Source organism: Sus scrofa, chromosome 7 (genome assembly GCF_054392235.1).
Source record: "Sus scrofa isolate SSC_HxYL_T2T_F1_AM1 chromosome 7, Sscrofa_HxYL_maternal_Yorkshire_Landrace_v2.0, whole genome shotgun sequence".
Lineage (NCBI taxonomy): Eukaryota > Metazoa > Chordata > Mammalia > Artiodactyla > Suidae > Sus > Sus scrofa.
The window spans coordinates 89,503,042-89,525,247 of NC_139389.1; the positions used below are offsets into that span (position 1 = coordinate 89,503,042).

General features: G+C 36.7%; 2 protein-coding genes and 1 pseudogene across 2 annotated transcripts in view; 2 read left to right on the plus strand and 1 right to left on the minus strand.

Moving 5' to 3' along the window:
* LOC100153496 (olfactory receptor 4M1-like) overlaps positions 1 to 8,049 on the plus strand; it is a 231,804-nt gene extending 223,755 nt beyond the window's left edge. Inside the window, exon 6 of the mRNA XM_084966999.1 lies at positions 5,982 to 8,049. Coding sequence (XP_084823125.1) covers positions 5,982 to 6,000 — 19 coding nt within the window. The 3' untranslated portion in view covers positions 6,001 to 8,049. The remainder of the gene's footprint in view (positions 1 to 5,981) is intronic.
* On the plus strand, positions 230 to 1,307 carry LOC100155520 (olfactory receptor 4K2-like; annotated as a pseudogene).
* On the minus strand, positions 7,992 to 15,377 carry LOC100154725 (olfactory receptor 4K3-like). The gene has a single exon (XM_084967000.1). It carries the CDS (start codon positions 12,994 to 12,996, stop codon positions 11,869 to 11,871), a length of 1,128 nt encoding a protein of 375 aa, XP_084823126.1. The 5' UTR covers positions 12,997 to 15,377; the 3' UTR covers positions 7,992 to 11,868.
* Between the last annotated feature and the right edge of the window lie 6,829 nt (positions 15,378 to 22,206).

Below are 22,206 nucleotides of genomic sequence, written 5' to 3' on the forward strand. Positions count from 1 at the left end.
ACAAAATCAAGAAGTTGTCCATGAGTAGTGATATCTGAGAACAATTGTTAAGTGGTTCCAAAAAAAAATCTTTGCTGAGATAGGTATCTGTTGGATTTTAGGTAGTCAATGTTCTGGTGAATTATTAACTGATATTATAACTGCCTCATATATAATTGCAGAAGTATCATATTTTCTAGCTCTGTCATTTTGTTCCATTTTGTCATTATAGAGCAGAGCCTGCAGATCAATGGAGGGGGCCAACCATTCCAGGGTGTCTGAATTTGTATTACTTGGACTTACTGATTCTCCTGAGCTCCAGATTTTCTTTTTTGTGATGTTTTCCCTTTTCTACCTGATGTCCATGTTGGGCAACTGCCTGATTTTGCTCACAGTTCTGTTCAGCCCACACCTTCACTCCCCCATGTACTTCCTGCTCAGCAACCTGTCTCTCATTGACATGTGCCTGTCCTCCTTTGCCACTCCAAAGGTGATCATGGACATTTTGCTCAGCACAAGACGATCTCCTTTGAGGGCTGCATTTCTCAGATCTTCTTTTTGCACCTCTTCACTGGGACTGAGATTGTGCTGCTCATCTCCATGTCTTTTGACAGGTGCATTGCCATATGCAAACCACTCCATTATTCATCAGTTATGAGCCAAAGCATGTGTGTGGGGCTTGTGGTAGCTTCTTGGACAGTGGGCTTTCTGCATACAATGACCCAGTTAGCTTTTACTCTCTATTTACCGTTCTGTGGGCCCAATGTTGTAGACAGTTTCTTCTGTGACCTTCCTTTGGTCATCCAGTTAGCATGTATAGATACATATATTCTTGGAATCTTCATAATTTCAACCAGTGGCGTGATTGCTCTTATCAGTTTTCTGCTTTTGCTCACCTCCTACATTACTGTTCTTGTCACTATAAAGGACCACTCCTCCTCAGGATCATCTAAGGCTTTGTCGCCCTGCACTGCACATTTCATAGTTGTGTCAATGTTCTTTGGGCCCTGCATCTTTATCTTTATGTGGCCTTTCACAAACTTCCTGATGGACAAAACTCTATTTTCTATACCATTTTCACCCCTTTTCTGAATCCACTTATCTATACTCTGAGAAACCAGGAAGTGAAGACAGCTGTGAAGAAGAAACTAAGTAACCAATATTTAAATATTGGAAAAACCACCCCAATGTATTCTGTGCAATAAACATAGATCTCTTGATCTGAGATTTAATAGCAACAGTTTTGCTCTCAGAACAACAGAAAAGTAAAGTTAGAATCTTTTAAGTCATTTAGTTTAAATTCATGAAAATAAGACAGGGCTGAGAGATGTGAAATATTTTGCCTAGAAGTTAGTGGAGTGTTTGCAAGCTTTTTGCAATTATGGATCCATTTGAAAATCTGTTGAAATTTATAGGCTATTTTTATTGAAAAATGTACAGATCATCAAAATTGTGAACATAAATTCAGGCTTCAGAGACTCCCAAATTCTGTAAACATGTATCAGGTTAAGACTACTTAGAGAAGCCTGAGATAAATGTTGTTTAGCCTTCTAACTCAGAACCTTCTCACTCAACTGCATAACCTTTTGCTGTTCGGATGATGTCCACGTGTAGGACTTTAATTAATTAAGTTATATTAACTATGTTGGGCATAACAGGTTTTTTCATATAATTAGAATATTTTCATGGAAAAGTGATATTGTAAAGAGGTTCTTTTGAATATTGTTGAATAATCTTGATTCAGCAGGTCCAACTGTTTGGGTTCTGAGTCAACACTGAACAAAAGAGAACAGTTCAGAGGACTGAGATTTAACAATACAATTTTTTTAAAAGAGATATGCGGATACTATCACACTTGATTAATTGATAGGAAATAATCAAGTGGCAACTTGTAAAGGTTAAACACAGAAAATAGACTTACTCAAATCTGATTGGCTTTCAAAAACTGGTGGAATATCATAGATTTGAGGAATTCCTTAATACTAAGACTAAACATTTAGAAAATTATTATGATCCAAATCAATTATTCCAAAATATTATTAGCCTTAGTGTGGGGTATATGAGCATACAAAATAATGCAGTTTGTGGAAAGAAAGGATAATAATTCAAAAAATATATTGTACAATTCTCCTTAATTTGGTTTATTACTGATTATGGTAAATATATTTTTAATTAAGAGACAGTCTTTGAAAATCATCTGGTCAATCATTTTGCCTAATGGCTGAAGAACCTAAAGTTTAGAGAATTCACAAAACTAGTTCAAGTCTGGATACTGTAAGGGGCAAAGATCATTGTTCTAAATATACAGGGAACTTAGAATTAAATCTTGGATCTGTCTTTTCCTAGTTGTGTTATCCTGGAAGATTCATTTTACCTCTCTACCCCTATTTACTCTCTAATATAAGGATGATAAAAGTAAATTAATTGTTAAAAAGTATATTAATTGCTTGTTCTGACTGTTTGTGGAAAGCAGACAGAATGGATTCTAAAAAATGTCATTTTCTTTTCCTTCCCTTCCCATCCATGTAGGCTTTTACTTAAAGTCCACCTTATTTTTAAGTAGTATGTATTTGAATAAAAATTGCATAGGTCTAACCACTATTTGTCAAACACAGACTTGATAGCTTTAGGATGTTTCTAAGACTGTGGCTTGTTAAGATGCATGGCAGAAAAACAAATAAAACACTTTCTAGTTTTCCACTGCTAAAAGGGGGAGGACCTGGAAAAGCCAGCTTAGATTAGACAGCCAGATACTTTTAGATTCCTCTGAATAACAATATCCTGATAGGCTGTATCTCCTTGAATTGACTGAGGTATATGAAAAGAGTTCAGAAAATAATCTGTTACTGTGTCTTACAACATTTTGTGAGTACCCTGAGAAGAGCATTATTAATGTCATCTCTTTCTTGGCAAGCCCCTGCCTCACCTACACAAAGATGGCATTAATAGTTTTTTACATTTATCTTGGACTTTTAAGGTTTCAATATGCTTTGACACAAAGCCAAATATTTAATATCTGAGGTTAAATAATGTGTAGAAGTTTATGAAGGATTGTAGTGTTGGGGCTCGGTATAAAGCCACATTTTAAATTTGAAATACTGTTCATTTTGAACCAAATCATGAACTCTTCCTTCTTGCTTCAAAGTCAGTTAGGCAAATGAAAAAAGGTAGAAATGTACTTTTGCCTCATATCCATTCTTTAGAAAAAATTAACATATTTAAAATATTAACTTCATGTCTAAAATTTTAATCTGTTCACGGCCCTTGCTGGGTGCTAGAGATGCATTAAAGTACCAGATCTGTTTCTCTGTCTTTGAGGGACATGCATTTAGCAATTGGATGGGCTATGTCTATCTAGATCGAATTCCAGTCCCACCACGTTCTTGTGCAACTTTGAGCAAGTATTTCTGATGTTTCTAAGACTCTGTTTCTTCACCATAAAATGTGGCCATGGTATTCAACCACTAGGGATGTTGTGAAAATTAAACCAAAACACATATCATAACTAGAAGTGCTTGGCAAAAGAAGGCTTTAATGACTATTAACTAATAACATTGTTATGGTTGCTGTTGTGTTATATATGTATAAAATTTCAGGGTTACTGGAATGGAAATAGATGTGCTTACTTGAATTTAAGGGCATAGTTTTAACACTATATTAGGATGTGTTAATTTCCCTAATATTAACTAGTGGTACAATATTGGATTTGTGCCAATTATTAACCTTTGGTACCTTTCTGTAGTTAAACTGTCCTTTTATATCTGTATTTTTCAAAAGAACTATTACATTGTGGGGGTTTCCTACTTATTTTAAGTTGAAATATATTCCAAGATTGCATGAAAGGGAAAAAGAATATACACTGTTCAGTAGGTCAGTGTCCTGTTGTATTACTCTTTTTAAATAGAGTGTACAAGATTAAAAACCAATAAAATATTATTACATACTCTCTTGAACTTTTGTCCATTCAAAAAATAGTAGTGAAATGGTTTATATTCATATATACTTGGGTTTATTAAAAATACTAACTGGGGAATGAATGATGACAATTATCTATTTACTTTGTATATAGCACACCATGAAATATTTCAACTATAGGAAGAAAGACTTTTCCAGATTTATGAATACATGAGGGAATTGTTTATGTGGAGATAATACTATTCAGGAAAGTGTTAAAATTGAAACTAAAAAATTTAGCATCAAGTCAGACATTTCATCTGGCTAAAGTATCCCTGAAGCTGTAAGATAAATGTATCTAGTTCTGCTTGGGTATTTCTGTTGGTAGAGCTCATTCCTGAGGAAACAATTAAATCCTAAACTGTGTCCTCATAACACATGTTAATAATGACATTTCAGTATAATTGTGAACACAGGTGCACGCACACACACACACACACACGACTGAGAACTCCTGAAGTAGGGCTTGTATCCTCATTAAAGCTGGATTGCTTGATCTCAATTCAGCTCTACACCACTTAGTAGGTTTGCAGTTTGGGACTCTAACCTCTCTAACCTAGTTATCTCATCATTCTTAAAGCAGAGTTTGCAAGCCACCAGGCCACCAGCTACAACTGCCCACAGACCCAGCATGTTCTGTCTTCCCTCAAAGGTTTATAAAGAAATCAAAGTAATTATAATTAGTTAGTGGAAAATTTCACAGGAAAATACAGCTTGATGGATTTTCTTAAAAACAAAACAAAATTAAAAAAACAAAACCATAAGTCATCTAGCATCAGGCCAGAATTCTAGGCTATTTTGCTAAGTTTTCAGATCAGAAAAATGCTACAGAGCAAGTCTTTCTGTTTTGACTTGTACCAGGCTACTCCATTCATGTGTATTAGCCCAGCAGTTTGGGATTCTTAATAATGACCTTAAAATGTATGCCCTTTTCATCACCATGCCTATAACCTTTTTTTTCAGCTCTAACTCCAGCTTTGACATAATCCACTCATGCCATCAAATTTGATGGTTTAATTTCAACAAACACAGCATTTACTGAATCACCAGGGAACATTGCTATTCCAGCAAAGTATTCCTATATGAGGATTTAAACCAAACTGGAATATTTAAATGCATGTTATATTTATTCTTCTTTTTTCTGAGTCATGATTCTCGTTCTTTTGACCACATTCCAGTAGAAGTCTGCTTTTTGTCACTGGCACTTCATTATACATTGAGGAGCTATGTTAATTCTTTCAAGTGTACCTTTAATTGTAGAAGGATAGGGTTGGCCTCTGATAGAAGTAGTTCAGCATTAGTCTTTGGAGAGGATAACATTATCATAAGTAGAATTTTCTGCCTTTGTCAAACAGGTGATACCCTAAACTTCTCTCTCAGTAAAGATAATCCAAAAAATGTATTTTGGCCCTTTTATGTATCAGGAACTCTGCTCTAAGCAGAAATATTAAGACTCAGTCTCTACCCTTAAGGAGATTGTATCTAATAAAAATACAGGTGATGACAATGCAGTGTCTTAATTGCCACAATGTAAGTTCGTAAGTGGTAATATGGGGACATAGGAAAAGCATGTCCAAATGTGCCTGCAGAGTTAGCAAAAGGTTTCCAGAGGCAGTGTTGAATCTGAGATTTGAAGGTTAAGTTAGGGGAACACATGCTAAAAGGAGGAATAGCATAAACAAAGGCAGAGAATCTAACAATACCTGTTGTACTCAGGAACTACATGCAGTTTATTATCTCTAGAGAAGAGGTTAACTTAGTGGTCATGGAAAGAGAGCTTGGGCTGAGAGAGAGTGGCCAGAGCCTGGGGTGCTAGATATATGTTGCAGAGATAATGGGGAACACTGAGTAACTGAGGGCAGATTGTAAACAACAGACCAGTTTCAACAGAGTTCCTGCCATGAGAATGTTTTACAAACTTATGTGATTTGATGAAAGTTTTGTCTTATTTTTTTCCTTGGTATAAAAGTGTGTTAAATATATCATCTGTGATTGAAGACCATGTTGTAGTTATAGAAGATATCTTGATTCTTCTTGTCTCGTTCCAGTCTCTCCTGTAAACCTTGAATTTGCTCACTTGACAAGTATACTGAACCTCAAGTTACATGGTGAACAGACTTGTGACTGTTGGCTCAGCAATTTCTGGAAATGTATCCATTTTTCCTCGTATTTTCTTCTTTTCCTGCCACCTTGCACCTTGAAACTATCTCATACACCGAAATGACATTATTGGTTTATTGATGCTCACTCCCAGAATAGCATGTGGGTGCATGTTTACTGGGGGGATGTCATGTTGCTGGTGAAAGCCTTTACATTAAGGTGACAGAGAATATCTGGAGGAGCACAAGGATTACAGCAGACCTGGACATCCCTGGTCTGGACATACACTCTCAGCATTTGTCTCCCCAAGGCTAAAGTATTCTGATGTGCTGTTGATTTTGACATTGTTCATCCCTCTGTTAATGAAGATCATATATGTGTGCTTATTCTCAAATATTTATTACTAAAAGCTTATAATGTGAGAGGCTTCATTCTCTGGATTACAGAAAAGAATACCAGCATGGTGGGGAAACATACAACAAATTATTACATTATACAGTAAGACATGAACCCTCTGGATCCTGCTTATATCTCCAGTTCCATTTTGTATTCCTTTCCCCTTTGAACACTAACTTTTCATTTCCTCCAATGTGCCTGACTCTATTTTGTTGGGTCTTTGGCATATGTTATTTTATCTGCTTAAATTCTGAAAGTAATACTGTAATGTGTGTGTCAGAGTGAGGAGGAAAAGTATAGTGTTTGTGTATGCAACTGAAGTTAAGTTTTTATCAGCTCAGAATAGAATTATAACAATAGGAAGATTTTTGCAAGCCCCATGGTAACCACAAAGAAAAAATCTATAGCAGATAGAAGAAAAGATAAAGAGAAAAGAATCAAGGTATAGCAGTAAGAGAATCATCAAATTCCAAAGGAGGACAGCAGAACAGGAAGAGAGGAATAAACTAATTACAAAATAGAGAGAAAACAATGAACAAGATGGCACTTACCTAGAGAAAATTATTTTAATAACATTCAAGATTAATTAGATTAAGTTAATAGATGTAATTGATAGATTAATATCATCACTCAAAAGACAGAGTAGCTGAATGAGCAAAAAAACCCAAAATCTATCTGTATGCTGTCTACAAGAGACCCATTTTAGATTTAAAGACACACATAGGCTGAAAGTGAATGGATAACAGTATTCGATAAATATTGTAACCAAGAGAAAAGGGGTGTCTATACTTAGACAAGAACAAAATATACTTTAAGACAAAAACGGTCAAAACAGGCACAGGAGGCCATTACATAATGATAAAAGTTTATTTCAATAGGAAGAGATAATAATTATTAACATATATTCACCCAGGATGAGAACACCTAAATATATAAAGCAAACACTGACAGATCTGAAGGGAGAAATAGCAATGAAATATAGGCAGACTTCAATATACCACTTACAATAATGGACAGATGATCCCCACTGAAAATCAATAAGGAAACAACAGACATGAACAACACTGTGAACTAAATGGACCTAACAGTCATTTACAGAACATTTTACTTAGTAGCAGCAGAATATACATTCTTCTTAAGGGCACATGGAACATTCTTCAGGAGAGCTCACATGCCAGGTTACAAAACAATTTATTATACATTTAAGAGGACTGATGTTATTCCAGGTATTTTTTCTGATCACAATTGAATGAAATTGGAAGTGAATAATGAAAAGAAAATGGAAAAATTTACAAATACGTGAAAACTAAACCACACATTCTTTTTCTTTTTCTCTATTTAGGGCCACATCTGTGGCATATGGACGTTCCCAGGCGAGGCACTGAATTGGAGCTGCAGCTGCTGGCCTACGCTACAGCCATAGCAACAGCAACCCCCATTCAAGCCTCATCTGTGACCTGTGCCTCAGCTTGTGGTGATGATGGATCCTTAGCCCACTGAGTAAGGCCTGGGATTGAACTGGCATCCTCATGAATACTAGTTTAGATTCTTAATGTGGAGAGCCACAGTGGGAATTCCTAAACAATACATTCTTGAACAACCATAGAATCAAAGAAGAAATCAAAACAGAAACTAGAAAATATCTTCAGAAAAATGAACATGAAAACAGAATATACCATCCTTTATGAGTCTATAGCATCATTTGAAGGATATAGATGTCCCTTTTCCTATATAGTCTGATCTCAATTCCCCTTGATAGAGTCAAAGAGTATAGGGATGTAACAAGGAAAAAAACAAAAAGTACAGTCAGCAACACCAGTTCCAAGCCAAGTTTCCAATCTACACCACAGCTCACAGCAATGCTGGATCTTTAACCCACCCAGGCCAGGGATCTAACCAACATCTTCACGGATACTAGTTGGGCTCATAACCCACTGAGCCACAAAGGGAACTCCTCAAAAAGTACAGTTACTTAGAAAAAAGATAATTACTTCAACAATTGTACCAAATCATTACTTCTAACTGTGCCCTGAGTCAAGCTCTATGGCAAAGACTAAAAACAACAACAACAAAAAAATGTGCAAACGAATGAGTAACGACAGCAAAACAAGCCAGGGCAAAATCTCTGTTCTCAAAATGCTATTAATTACAAGAAGAAAAGACATAGACTTGAGAAATGATTAGGTAGAAATATAAAATAATGTATGAAATTAATGATGCAAGAAATGAGCGCTGAAAAATAAAGAAATTGAAGGAGCCTCTTGTGAAGAGTAGGGCTTAGGTATTAGATTAAATCTTGAAGGGTAATGTAATAGAACTACGCTATGCCTTGGTTCTAAAACCATTGTAATTTTTTGAAACAAAAATTGTAACATCATATTCTAAATAGGTTTTCTGGAAGGAAAGGGGGACAAAGTGATAGCTGACCAAAAAAAAGGGCACATCAAATAATTATTTGTCAAGTTTTTGATAATGGAGCTTCACCAATCCCTGGCTACATTGTCAAATGGAAGGCCACCTGGCTGATTATCCTCTTGGCTTCTAGAATGAGCAGGTGAAAGTAGTTCATTGTGCAGGAGCAATGAATTTTCTGTGGGAGAAAAATACACCTAAAGGGATCTGAGACCAGGAAACGAGTTTGGTGCTAATGGCTTACTGTTTCAAGCTCATCCAATCTGAGACAAACCTCAATATTTTGTGTGTATATTTAAATTTTTCAACAATATTAGCTATTTTCACATCTTAAAATATATTTACTCCTGGTTTTGTTTATTAGACTGTAATTGGAGATCAACCTGTGAAATAGTTTAAGCTGGATGGGGTAAATAGATAAGAGAAATCCAGTTAAAAAAAGAAAGAAAAGAAAAAAAATAATTAAATGACTCTATAGAGCCACATTGCAGCCTGCTTTTTCTTTCTTTCTTTCTTTTCTTTCTTTCTTTTTTTTTTTTTTTTTTCCTTTGGCCATACCCACAGTCTGTGGAAGTTTCTCGGCCAGGGATCAAACTTGAGCCACAGTTTCAACCTATGCCACAGCCAATGCCACAGCTGATTCCTTAACCAGATGCACCACAAGGGAACTTATATAATTTGTTTTAATTGGTTAATGCCTCTTGGAGGTGAAGACAGAATCATGAGATTAATCCAGTATTTCCTGAAGTTGTTTGCTAGGTTTATCTTTCAGAGTAAACTGTTGAGACTCAGTGTTAGGATTCTCTATGGTGATGAGAATGAAAGATTAAAGAGCATGCTCAGAAAACTGTCAACAGAAAATATGAGGCAGGGAGGGAGAGAACCCCATCAGTGGAGGGCTTAGAATGGGGACTGGGATAATTTTTCATGAAATTTTCTTAGGTTGGGGCTTATGCCAACCATGTAGATTTTGTCTTTGGGGTTAATTTTCCATGTTGCATTCCTAGAACTTGGAATCTTATTTTAGAACACATGCAAATTTTCATATAATGTAAACTGTGGCATTTATTTTGCTATGATTCCAGCAGTGTGCATATTAGGATGCTAAACTGGAGAACAAAATTCATAGCCTGACATAGAAAATAAATAATGCAACATTCTTTACTCTGTTTGGCCAATCATATGCTATTTATCAGAATGAAATATGAATATCCAATTTGCAGATTTGGTCTAGCAGCGTTGAGAATTTGGGAGAATAAAGTTATAATAGTCATAGAGTCATATTTAAAGGGCTTTTAAAATTTGTTTTCACTAACATAATTCTTTAGGAGATCTCCCCATATTTGCAAATTGAACTGGCTATACTTCATCACAAGAAACATATTTAAGAGTATACTTTTTCAACTTTAGCAAATTCAATAGTTTTTCAAATAATTTTAAACAAGTAACACCTGCAATTTTCAGTTGTTCAGATTCAATGTATATGCATAGAACTGGAGTCAGTATATTCAACTGGTATATTAGTTTCTTCATGATTGTAAATACCTGGTTATCTATCTTTGTTTTGTTATATATCCACCCACCCATCCATCCACATCCATATATTAACCCATCCATTTACCTATTAACTGATTTACCTTTATATTCAATTATTTACAATCTGCATATCTACCAGTCAATGATGCATACATCTGCTTTTATCTAAACCCAAGCTACACAACATTACATACCACATCATGCAAACTTTGACACTACCAGGCAACTAGATGACTGGATAATTATTAATGGTTATGAGTTCACTTTTATGCATTAAACATTTCTTCTATTTTTAGCTCTCAGAATTACGATGACCAAAATGCTCTTAATTTTGCTGTTGTCCAATTGAGAGATAGACAGAGAGACAGAGACAGGCAGAGAGAGAAGGGGCACCTTCTTGGCTAGCCTCTGTCATCTTATAGGTATATAAACTTGGAAAAGTCACTTTATTTCTTGTTCTAAATCTCATCCTCTGTAAAATAAATAGATATCACTGAGATGATTTCTACGTTCTAAAATATGTAGCTATTAGCTATATTGAATATGATGAAGGACTACTGTTTCATTGATCCCTTAAGTCAAATACTGTGTTTAACCAAGGTGAAAATGGCTTAGATCTTTTGGGATCTTGCTATTTACAACATGTATTTTGATTATAAAAATGATACAGTGAATGTCAATGGCACCAAAATAACTTTTTACTGCTTAGAAAATAAATACCCATTTTGTAGGAGAAAGACCCTAGATTCTGTCTTGAAAAAGCTACAGTGTCCCTGGATCTTAGTTGCATTTTCTGTAGAATGGGAATGGGAATGGGATTTATTGTATAAATTCTAGAATCTAGTGTGTGTGTGTGTGTGTGTGTGTGTGTGTGTGTGTGTGTGTGTGTGTGTATGACTGTACAAATTATCCTGGAGATACTATACTGTTTTAAAATGGTGAAATCCACATTAAGGAGCTTAGGGACTGAAATAAATATATTCTTATTCTTATCAAAGATATGCTACAAAAACATTAAAGAGCAAACATTTTCACTTACCAAGAACCCTCCATTTTCTTCTGGAGTCTGAACTAGAACAATTCATTTATCAGCTTCTTTGTCAGCAATTAAAAATGCATGGATGCTTGAGAGTACAGGTGTTGGAACTTTCACACTTGCCCCCTTTTTAGAGACAATTATAAGAGACTGGGAGGAAATCTATTCTTTCTTAAAACATACAGATATTTCACTTAATACTCAAATAAATGCTTACACCTGAAAAGTCTTGAATACTCTAAAAAGTGAGTCCTTGTGGGATAAAATTTGGGGTTTAGATTTGATAATGCTCCATAGTAAATATTAGGTTGTGTGAGGAACTCTTAATATTACTGATATTGAGGGACTACTGAGACTGATTACAGAAATAGTTCTGTCTTCATCCATCTTGCAGTAGCATCACTATGTTGACCAACTGAGTGAGGGGAACAGATGCTCATTTTTGCATGAGGAATTCAAGGGGTATGATCAGTCTTCCTAGACTTAAAGACACGGCTGCTAAGTTTTCTCATGGAATCTTTGACGTCTTTAGTTCTAAGAGTATAGATTACGGGATTCAAAAGGGGAGTGAAAATGGTATAAAATACCGAGAGCACTTTTTCTATTGGGAAATTTGTGAAAGGCCACACATAGATAAAAATGCATGGGCCAAAGAAAAGGGCTACAACGGTGAAGTGGGCACTGCAAGTGGAGAGGGCTTTGGAGGACCCACCGGAGGAATGTTGTCTCACGGTGACCAGGATGACAGTGTAAGAGATCACCAAGAGGATGAAGCACACCAGGGCAATCATGCCACTGGTTGAGATCATGAACACTCCCAGGATGTATGTGTCTACGCAGGCAAGTTTAATCACCAAGGGGAGATCACAAAAGAAACTGTCCACTTCATTGGGCCCACAGAAGGGCAGATTTACAGTAAATGCTAACTGACTCATAGCATGGAAGATGCCAACAATCCAGGAAAGTGTCACAAGCCCAACACACATTCTCCGGCTCATGATGGTTAAGTAACGTAGAGGCTTACAAATAGCCACATACCTATCAAAAGACATGGATATCAGCAGTACAATCTCAGTGCCCCCTAAGAAATGCAAGAAGAATATCTGGGTGATGCACCCTTCAAAAGAGATGGCTTTGTGCTCACTGAGGAAATCTGCGATCATTTTGGGGGTGGCAAATGAGGCCAGAGACATGTCAATGAAGGAGAGATTGCCCAGCAGAAAGTACATGGGGGAGTGAAGGCGTGGCTCTGACACGATGGTGAGCAGAATGAGGAGGTTCCCCAGTACAGTGGCTGCATAGACTATGGAGAAAAACAGGAAATAGAAGATCTGGAGTTCCCAGGCACTGGAGAGACCCTGTAGTATGAATTCCCTTATGACTGACTGATTGTTCCAGGCCATTTCACTCTGATTTCTGGAAGACTCTGGCATTTCCAGGTGGAGGAGAACTAGGAAAAGTACAGTGATCAAACTTAAAGTGATATTGGGGGGGGGGGGGCGTGAAATAATGCAGTAATTGCCCACCACCAGACAGTTTCCTGCTGTCTCACTCTGCTCACATTGGTTGAATATTTCCCCCATGGCTTTTCCAGATATCTTAATTAATTCAATTCAAGATTAAGTCTTATGACTTAGCAATTTGCTTACAACTAAAATGCAAATTTCCATGAAAGAAATAAAAATTCAGCTATTTGAATATTTATTCCTCACTTTGTGAAAAATGTAAAAAATTCAAAGGTAGCTGCCAACAGGTTTTGAAGGGGAAGGGAGTGGGTAAGCTTTTTCCAAACATCATGATGACAGGGAAAGACAGGAGTGAACAATGTTTGAGAATCATGTGTGATTGATTATTAGTGAAAACACAATGGTGCAAAGGAAGGTAGGCACCATTTTCTTGCAGTGGGTAGGATAAAGGAAAACATCATGAGGAAAATGGGTATGGAGAAGCATAATCTGCTTCAATTTTCTAATGGGGATTTTCCAGAATAAAAATAAAATAGCCTCATGTTCTTAGTTCTTCATTTCAGTTATCAGGCATGAATGACCCTGTATGGCCACCAATGCCATACATTTTTCAAAGGCTTGTGAACATGATGTGGTTAAGGCCTGAAGATTTCATACATTTCTTTTCTTTTTTTCTTTGTCTTTTTGCCTTTTCTAGGGCCGCTCCCATGGCATATGGAGACTCCCAGGCTAGGGGTCTAATCAGAGGTGTTGCTGCTGGCCTATGCCAGAGCCACAGCAACGCAGTATCAGAGCTGTGTCTGCAGCCTATACCATAGCTCGAGGCAATGCTGGATCCTTAACCCACTGAGCAAGGCCAGGGATCGAACCTGCAACCTCATGGTTCCTAGTCAGATTCGTTAACCACTGAGCCACGATGGGAACTCCAATCATACATTTCTAAATATATTTTAAATAGACTCTGTTAAGTATCATGCTTCCTGAAGTCAGATATTTTTTAACTGTTGAATTTTATAGACTTTTACCAAAACAGTTTGAAGCAGAAAATTTCCTGTTTCTAAGAGTTCACTTGGAACAAATAGATAACAGTTCATGTAGAGACAGGGGATGATAATGGAGAACCTAGAAGTTATGTAATATAACATGACATTAAAACTTGACTGCTTAGGGAAATGGTAAGATCTGAGAAGACTTTACAAAGTGCACTGAAAGTCAACTAAAATGTTGTGTCACTAACCCAAGCTTTTCTTCTCTCTTTTCTTTCTTAAAACTCTGCTGTGGTATACATTCTAAAAGAACTATTCCAAAACTAAGCCAGTTTACACATGCAATTACCCATACTCCGACTTTTTGTTCTGATGTTTGGTGCCCTTTAACTCCACACTGTTCTTCTGACTTGACCCATTTCAGAAACTTGGATTTGTTTCTGCATCTACGTACCTGATAGTAAAATGGATGTCTCCAGCAGAGCTCTCACTTAAATTGGTGAAGCAGAAATAGCAGTGACCTGGGATTCAGAAAATTTTCAAATTTTGTGGATTCAATTTTGTCCTAGATGTCTGAGACTGGAAAATTTACTGTATCATCTGGTACTCTTGATTCTTCATACATGAGTGGGTTGATCTAGATGATTTTAGAATCATTTTCCATACACATATTAATATTCCAATACTCAATTAACCCTTAAAGCAGTGACAACTGCTCCAGAGTGACTTCAAGTCAATCCCCTGCCCAATTTCTGGGTAAAGGAAGTTCACTGTGTTTGAGACATTTGTATTTATAATGCCTGCATTGATATGAATTGATTGAAAAAATTACATGGCATGAAAAAGACCAGCTGTTCCTTAGAGGATAAACAAATGTTCAAGTTCCAGCGGGAGTTATTAGAACATTCAAGTTGGTTTAGCCAGAGTTAAAGATGGATCACAAAATGTTATGATTTTTCTTGAGTGCTTCATGTACATAGAATGAATATAGTGGGATGGGGACAGCATGTAAGCCACAGCAAAGATAAGACAAATAGGATCTATTATTTGATTTGGGGTCTGCAAATGTTACCTCTCAGTTCCTCCAACAATAAGTGAAAATAAGGTCTGTGTTTCTCTGTTTAGGATCAAAAAAATTCATACATTGAAAGGAAGTATCTAAAACCCATGTGAAGAAAAGTGTAAAGTCCTCCTATAAGACACAAATATAGACTCAAACAGATGTAAACATATAATGTGTTATTGAACTAATTTATAATTTCTTCTGAAGTTAATTTACAAATTTAGAGCAATCTGGATACAAATAACACCAGTCCTCTTAGATCTAGATAAACCGATTACAAAACTCTTTTGGAAAAGTGACATGCAGACATGCAAGAAGAGCCAGGGAAACATTTTAAGAAGTAAAGCAATGGGAGCAGATTAGCTCTAGAATACATGAAAACATGCTAAAAGATACCATAAATAAAACAATTTGACATTGATAAATTAATAAACAAAGAATCAAAAGAAACAAAAGAGGAATCCTAGAAATAACTTAAGTGCATTTGGAAATAAAGTATATCATGAATGAAGTTTCTAAAATGAGTGGGGAGCAGTAAGTGCTTTTTAACAACTGATTTTGAGATAACTAGACAGCCACCTGGAAAATGAATTGCATTTGTTCCTCATGCCTTACCTATAACTATTCAAAATGGGACAAATATTTGGATGTGAAAATGAAATGTTTTTATAGATCTAGGGGAAGAGATTATTCCTAACTATGACTCAAAATCCAGACGTAGTAAGGGAAAATTGAAAATTTTTATGGCATAAATAAGTTTTCATGACAAACACAAAAGCATAGCTGACACCAATGAATATATAGAAAAAAATCTGTAACTTTTTAGGGCAAAGCAATGATATATAAATGCATAAAGAGCTACTCTGAGAATAAAAAGCCTAGCAACCCTCCAAAGAAATGGGAAAAGGTGTGCAATTGGCTACTATTTATATAAGAGATGCTCAAACTCTGTATGAAAATATTTTATTTTATTTATTTTATTTATTTTTTTATTTTTTATTTTTTTGTCTTTTGTCTTTTTTTTTTTGTTGTTGTTGTTGTTGTTGCTATTTCTTGGGCCGCTCCCGCGGCATATGGAGTTTCCCAGGCTAGGGGTTGAATCGGAGCTGTAGCCACTGGCCTACGCCAGAGCCACAGCAACGCGGGATCCAAGCCGCATCTGCAACCTACACCACAGCTCACGGCAACGCCGGATCGATAACCCACTGAGCAAGGGCAGGGACCGAACCCGCAACCTCATGGTTCCCAGTCGGATTCGTTAACCACTGCGCCACGACGGGAACTCCGAAAATATTTTAAAATTACATTGAGATACTGTTTAACAAGACATATTGTAATAGAGTTTCTATGAGACAACAAAATTTAATGGCTTGAAAATCTACTATGGACAATGATGCAGTGAGGTGATATTAGTATGAAAGAGAAATGATACAACCCCATGGAGAAACACACACATACACACACACACACACACACACACACCCTTAAAGCAGTGTGTGTATATATATATATATATCTTTAAATAAGTCTATAAGGAGAGAGATATAACAGGGTAGATGTGTCAGGAATAAAATAAAAACTTTTTTGTTTTTAAAAAATTAGCTTCATTTAGGTATAATTTATATTGGATAAAATTTTCCTATTTTAAGCAAATGAGTTCCATGAGGTTTTAAAAATGTACCTAGTCATGTAAACACTACCACAATCAAGATGTAGAATATCTTCATCCTCTCCACCAAAAAAATTTCCTTATGCTCTTTTGCAGTCAATACTCTACTCCCACCTCCACTGCCAAGAAATGAATGGCTTGTTGTCTCTATCATTTTGCCTCTTCTGGAATGTCATATAAATTTAATCACAGAGTATGTATTCTTTTGGTCTGTCTTCTTTAACTCAGCATATTGCTTTTGAAATTTATCCAGGTTGTTGCATGTAATGGTAGTTTGTTTCCTTTTATTGATGGGCAGTATTACATGGTAGGGCTATTTCACGATTTGTTTACCCTTGCACCAGTTGATGGACACTTGAGTTGTTTACAGTTTTGTAATATTATGAATAAAGCTGGTATGAAAAATTATGTACAGACCTTTGAGTGGACTTGGATAAATAGCTTTCCTCTTGGTAAATATGTATTAGAATTGTTGGGTAGTATGTTAAGTGTTATTTTCAACTTTAAAGAATTGGATAAATTGTTTTCACACTGGTTATACTCTTTTGCCTTCCCACCAACAACTGTGATAATTTCAGATGCTCTCCACATCCTCTCTAGTACTTGATATTATTAGCTTTTAGATTTTAGCCCTGCTAGCATGTGTAACATGGTATCTCATTTCCATTTTAACTAACATTTCCCTAATAGATAATGAGGTTGAGTATCTTTTCATGGGCTTATCGTTTTCAAACACCTTCTCTGGTAAAGTGTGTGTTCAAATATTTTACAGTTTTATAGGATACTCTGTCCTCATTATTTTAAAAGTTTTTCATATATTCAGCATACAAGTCTTTTGCCAGATATATATTGTACATTTCTTTGAAATTACTTTTAACAGAGTATAATCTATAAAAATACTGAGTCACTATGTTGTATACCTGAAACTAATAAAACATTATAAATTAACTATACTTAAACTACTTGGAATATATCTGGCTTCTTGGTTTTTACTTAAGTTAGGAATTATATTAATCAGAGTTCAACTTGAGGCACTACACATCATGGGATAAGGGATTTAGTATAGGAATTAGACTTTGAACAATTATGGAAGGACCTGAGGAAGTGAAGATATGAAATGGGGAGCTACTCAATCAGAGGCAGCAGCACTAAGCAGTCAGTCTAAGAAACCAAATCCATTTAGCCAATGAAGTAGGAGTCATAAAGGGGGAGCTGACAGGAAAAATTATGTGAAGCTGTTACTTCTGTGGTTCTGTGGCAAAGCACCTGGTCAAGGATTGAAGCTACCATTAATTCTCAAATTTAGCAGTTAGGAAAATGAATTGGACATAGTTAGGTAGTGCAACATTCTAGAACCTACTGGCATGTCTTAAGTCAACTAACTATAATGATCAGAGAGTAATGGTTGGTGCTTTATGCTACCTTTGAAATCCCAAAGCGATTTCCTTTTAGACAATACCTAACCAGAACTATGCAGGGAATGGAATTATGGGAAATGTAGATCTTACTTAATAATTTTTTTTTTGTCTTTTATCTTTTTTTGTCTTTTTAGGGCCACACCTGCAGCATATGGACGTTCCCAGGCTAGGGGTCTAATTGGAGCTGCAGCCACTGGCCTATGCCACAGCCACAGCAATGTGGGATCCAAGTGTCATCTGCGACCTACACCACAGCTCACAGCAACGCCAGATCCTTAACCCACTGAGCAAGGCCAGGGATCGAACCCGCAACCTCATGGTTCTCAGTCAGATTTGTTTCTGCTGAGCCATGATGGGAACTCCTTACTTAACAATATTGATAATGAAAAGATGCAGTGTATTCTACCCCATAGTCCACAGGAGAGACTCAAGCAGTTGCATTTATGCAGGAGCTTGGCTGGTGTTGGTGCCCTCTCTAACATATCTAGCACCTCCACTGGAGTGGCTGAAATGGCTGGGCAGTGGCTAAAGTGGCTGAAATGGCCTTTTCTTAGAAAAAAATTATTTTTATTTTTAATTTTTTGCCTTTTAATTTTTGTATATTTAATGATTTTTTTTCATTATAACTGGTTTACAGTGTTCTGTCAATGGCCTTGTTAAGATGAGAGTGCTTGGGCATTTTTAAAAATCCTTCCTTTTCCCCTCACCTCACTGGAAGCTGGTGGGGTGAGGGGGAGATTTTTCTCTGGTATTTACTATGAGAACCTAATCTAACTCTTGGAGGTAAATATAAAACTGTGCCCCTATGACCAGGTCCCCTCGTTTTTAACTCCCAGATTTGTCCATCCTGAGCTTCCAGCAATTTGCCAATGACAGTTTGAGTTTTCCCACCCTGAAATGGTTCCCTGCACAGTTTCCACTCATGTGTCTCTGCTCGTGTTAATTGGTGGCTCCTGTATTTGCCTGCCTGTCTCCAATCTTGGGGGCAGTGATTTGCCCTGTGTCTCCATCCTTCTTACACATCTTAAAGGAGCTGTTGAAGAAGTTCCTGTTGTGGTTGCCTGCCTGTCTCCAATCTTGGGGGCAGTGATTTGCCCTGTGTCTCCATCCTTCTTACACATCTTAAAGGAGCTGTTGAAGAAGTTCCTGTTGTGGCTCAGAGGAAATGAATCTGCTAGCATCCATAAGGATGCAGGTTCAATCTCTAGCCCCACTCGGTGGGTTAAGGATCCAGCGCTGCACTAGCTGTGGTGTAGGTAGCAGATGTGGCTTGGATCCTGAGTTGCTGTGGCTGTGGTATAGGCCAGTGGCTACAGCTCCGATTCGATTCATAGCCTGGGAACCTCCATATGCTGTGGGTGTGACCCTAAAAAGAATCCCCCCAAACAAAAAAGTTTTTGAAAGCCTGTTCAGCTTTTTCTTGTCAGGGTGGAGTGACGATCTCCAAGCTCCTTACATGTGGAACTGGAAACTGGAAGTCCTAATTTCTTTTTCTGCTTTAACTTTATTGATATATATACACACACCCTTGAGCCACAAAGTTTTGAACTCTGCAAGTTCACATATACTTGGATTTTTTTCAGTAGTAAATACTGTTATACTATACAATGTGAGGTTTGATGAATCCAAGGATGTGGAAAGACAGGTACAGAATGTTATCAAGTTATACAAAAATTTTTGACTTCTTGATCCCAACCCCTGCATTGTTTAAGGGTCAACTGTAGTTCCAAAAGTAAGACATATCTGACTTCATTTAGAATGTTTTCAAAGTCATCTGGGTTGTAGCATGTATAGGTACTTTATTCTTCATTCTACTTTATGACTGAATAACTTTCCATTTTATTACTCTACCACATTTTGTTTATTCATTTATCAGCTGATAGATGTGTCCACCTTTTGACTGTTGTGAATAGTGCTGCTACAAACATTCTTGTAAAAGTTTGTGGCACACAAGGCTGCTTATTGAATTATTCCATTGGTATGAAATGTCAAAAATAGTCAAACCCATACAGACAGAAAACAGATTAGTGATTGCTAGGGTCTGAGGAAGGGAGACTTGGGACGGTCTACTCAATGGGTATCGGTTTTCCTTTTGAATAAAATGTTCTGGAACTAGATGGTGGTGAGAGTTGCACAACATTCTGAATGTACTTAATACCACTAATGGTAAATTTTATATGATGCATATTTTACCACAATAGTAATAGTAAGAAGTGGAAAATATCCAAATACATATAAAGAACATGTGTCATCTTCATCTTCTCTAGTCTCCTGACCTGAAGTAACCAACATGAAACAGCTTAGTCTACTTTGTTATTGTTTGATTTTACACAGTTAAGACCATAAAATACATATTACCGATCAGTTTGCTTTTCATTTGAGAGTACATTGTTGACATATTTTTTAGGTCAGTATATTCAGATTAAACTATTTCTTTTCATGACAGCTGAATTTTTTTCTTTCTTTCTACAGATACACCTGTAGCATATGGAAGTTCCTAGGCTAGGGGTCCAATCAGAGCTGCAGCTGCCAGGCTACACCATAGCCACAGCAATGCAGGATCCAAGCTGCATCTGTGACCTACACCACAGCTCATGGCAATGCCGGATCCCCAACCCACTGAGCAAGGCCAAGGACTGAACCTGCATCCTCATGGATACTAGTCGGATTTGTTTCCATTGCACCACATGGGAATTCCCAGGAAAAGTATATTTTTAATTTTAGCAGTTATCTCCAAGTTTGGGGGTTTGTTTTTAGCACAGCAGTCTACTTTGGAGAAATGTCTATTTAGGTCTTCTGCCCATGTTTTGGTTGGGTTATTTGTTTTTTTATTGTTGAGTTATATGAGTTGTTTGTATATTTTGGAGATGAAGCTCTTGTCAGTTGTATCATTTGCAAGGATTTTCTCCCATTCTGTGGGTTTTCTTTTTGTTTTTTTAATGGTTTCCTTTGCTGTGCAAAAATGTCTGTGTTTAATTAGGTCCCATTGGTTTATTTTTGTCTGTATTGTCATTATTCTAGGCAGAACAAGACGTTGCTGTGATTTATGTCACAGGGCTTTCTGCCTATGTTTTCCTCTAAGGAATTTTATAGTATCTGGCCTTATAATTAGATCTTTAATCCTTTTGAGTTTATTTTTGTGTATGGTATTAGAGAGTGTTCTAATTTCATTCTTTTTCATGTAGCTTTCCAGTTTTCCCAGCACCACTTATTGAAGAGACTATCTTTCTTGCACTGTATATTCTTCACTCCTTTGTCATAGATTAGTTGACCATAGGTATTTGGGTTTATTTCTGGGCTTTCTATCCTGTTTCCCTGATTTATATTTCTGTTTTCGTGCCAGTACCATACTGTTTTGATGACTATAGCTTTGTAGTATAATCTGAAGTCAGGAGCCTGATTCCTCCTGTTCCGTTTTTTCTTTTTCTTTTCTTTTCTTTCTTTTTTTTTTTTTTTTTTTTTTGCTTTTTAGGGTCGCACCTGTGGCATATGGAACTTCCCAGGCTAGGCGTTGAATCAAATTGGAGCTATAGCTGCCATCTTATGCCATAGCCACAACCATGCCAGACCCAAGCTGTGTCTGAAACCTATACCACCGCTCATGTCAATGTCAGATCCTTAACCCACTGAGTGAGGCCAGGGATCAAATCCACAACCTTATGGTTCCTAGTTGGATTCATTTCAGCTGTGCCAGTTTTTTCCTTTTCAATATTGCTTTGGTTATTTGAGGTCTTTTGTGTTTCCATACAAATTTTAAAACATTTCATTCTAGTTCTGTGAAGAACAGATGGCCAGCAGACACATGAAGAAATGCTCAGCATCACTAATTATTAGAAAAATGCAAATCAAAACTACAATGAGGTACAGAATGTCATCATTAACAAGTCAAAAAATAACAAATGTTAGAGAGGACATGGAGAAAAGTCAACCCTCCTTCACTGCTGGTGGGAATGTAAATTGGTATGACCACTATGGAAAACAGTAAGGAGGTTCCTCAGAAAACTAAATATAGAACTACCATATGATCCAGAAATTGCACTCTGGGGCATATATCCAGACAAAACGTTCATTGAAAAAAGATACATGTGCCCCTACATTCACTGCAGCACTATTCATAATAGCCAAGACATGGAAACAACCCAAATGTTCATTGACAGATGAATGGATTGAGAAGATATGGCACATATATAC

Bases quoted from the DNA above. Each gene is read 5' to 3' on its own strand.
- LOC100154725 (XM_084967000.1), bottom strand. From the start codon at position 12,996: ATGGGGGAAATATTCAACCAATGTGAGCAGAGTGAGACAGCAGGAAAC.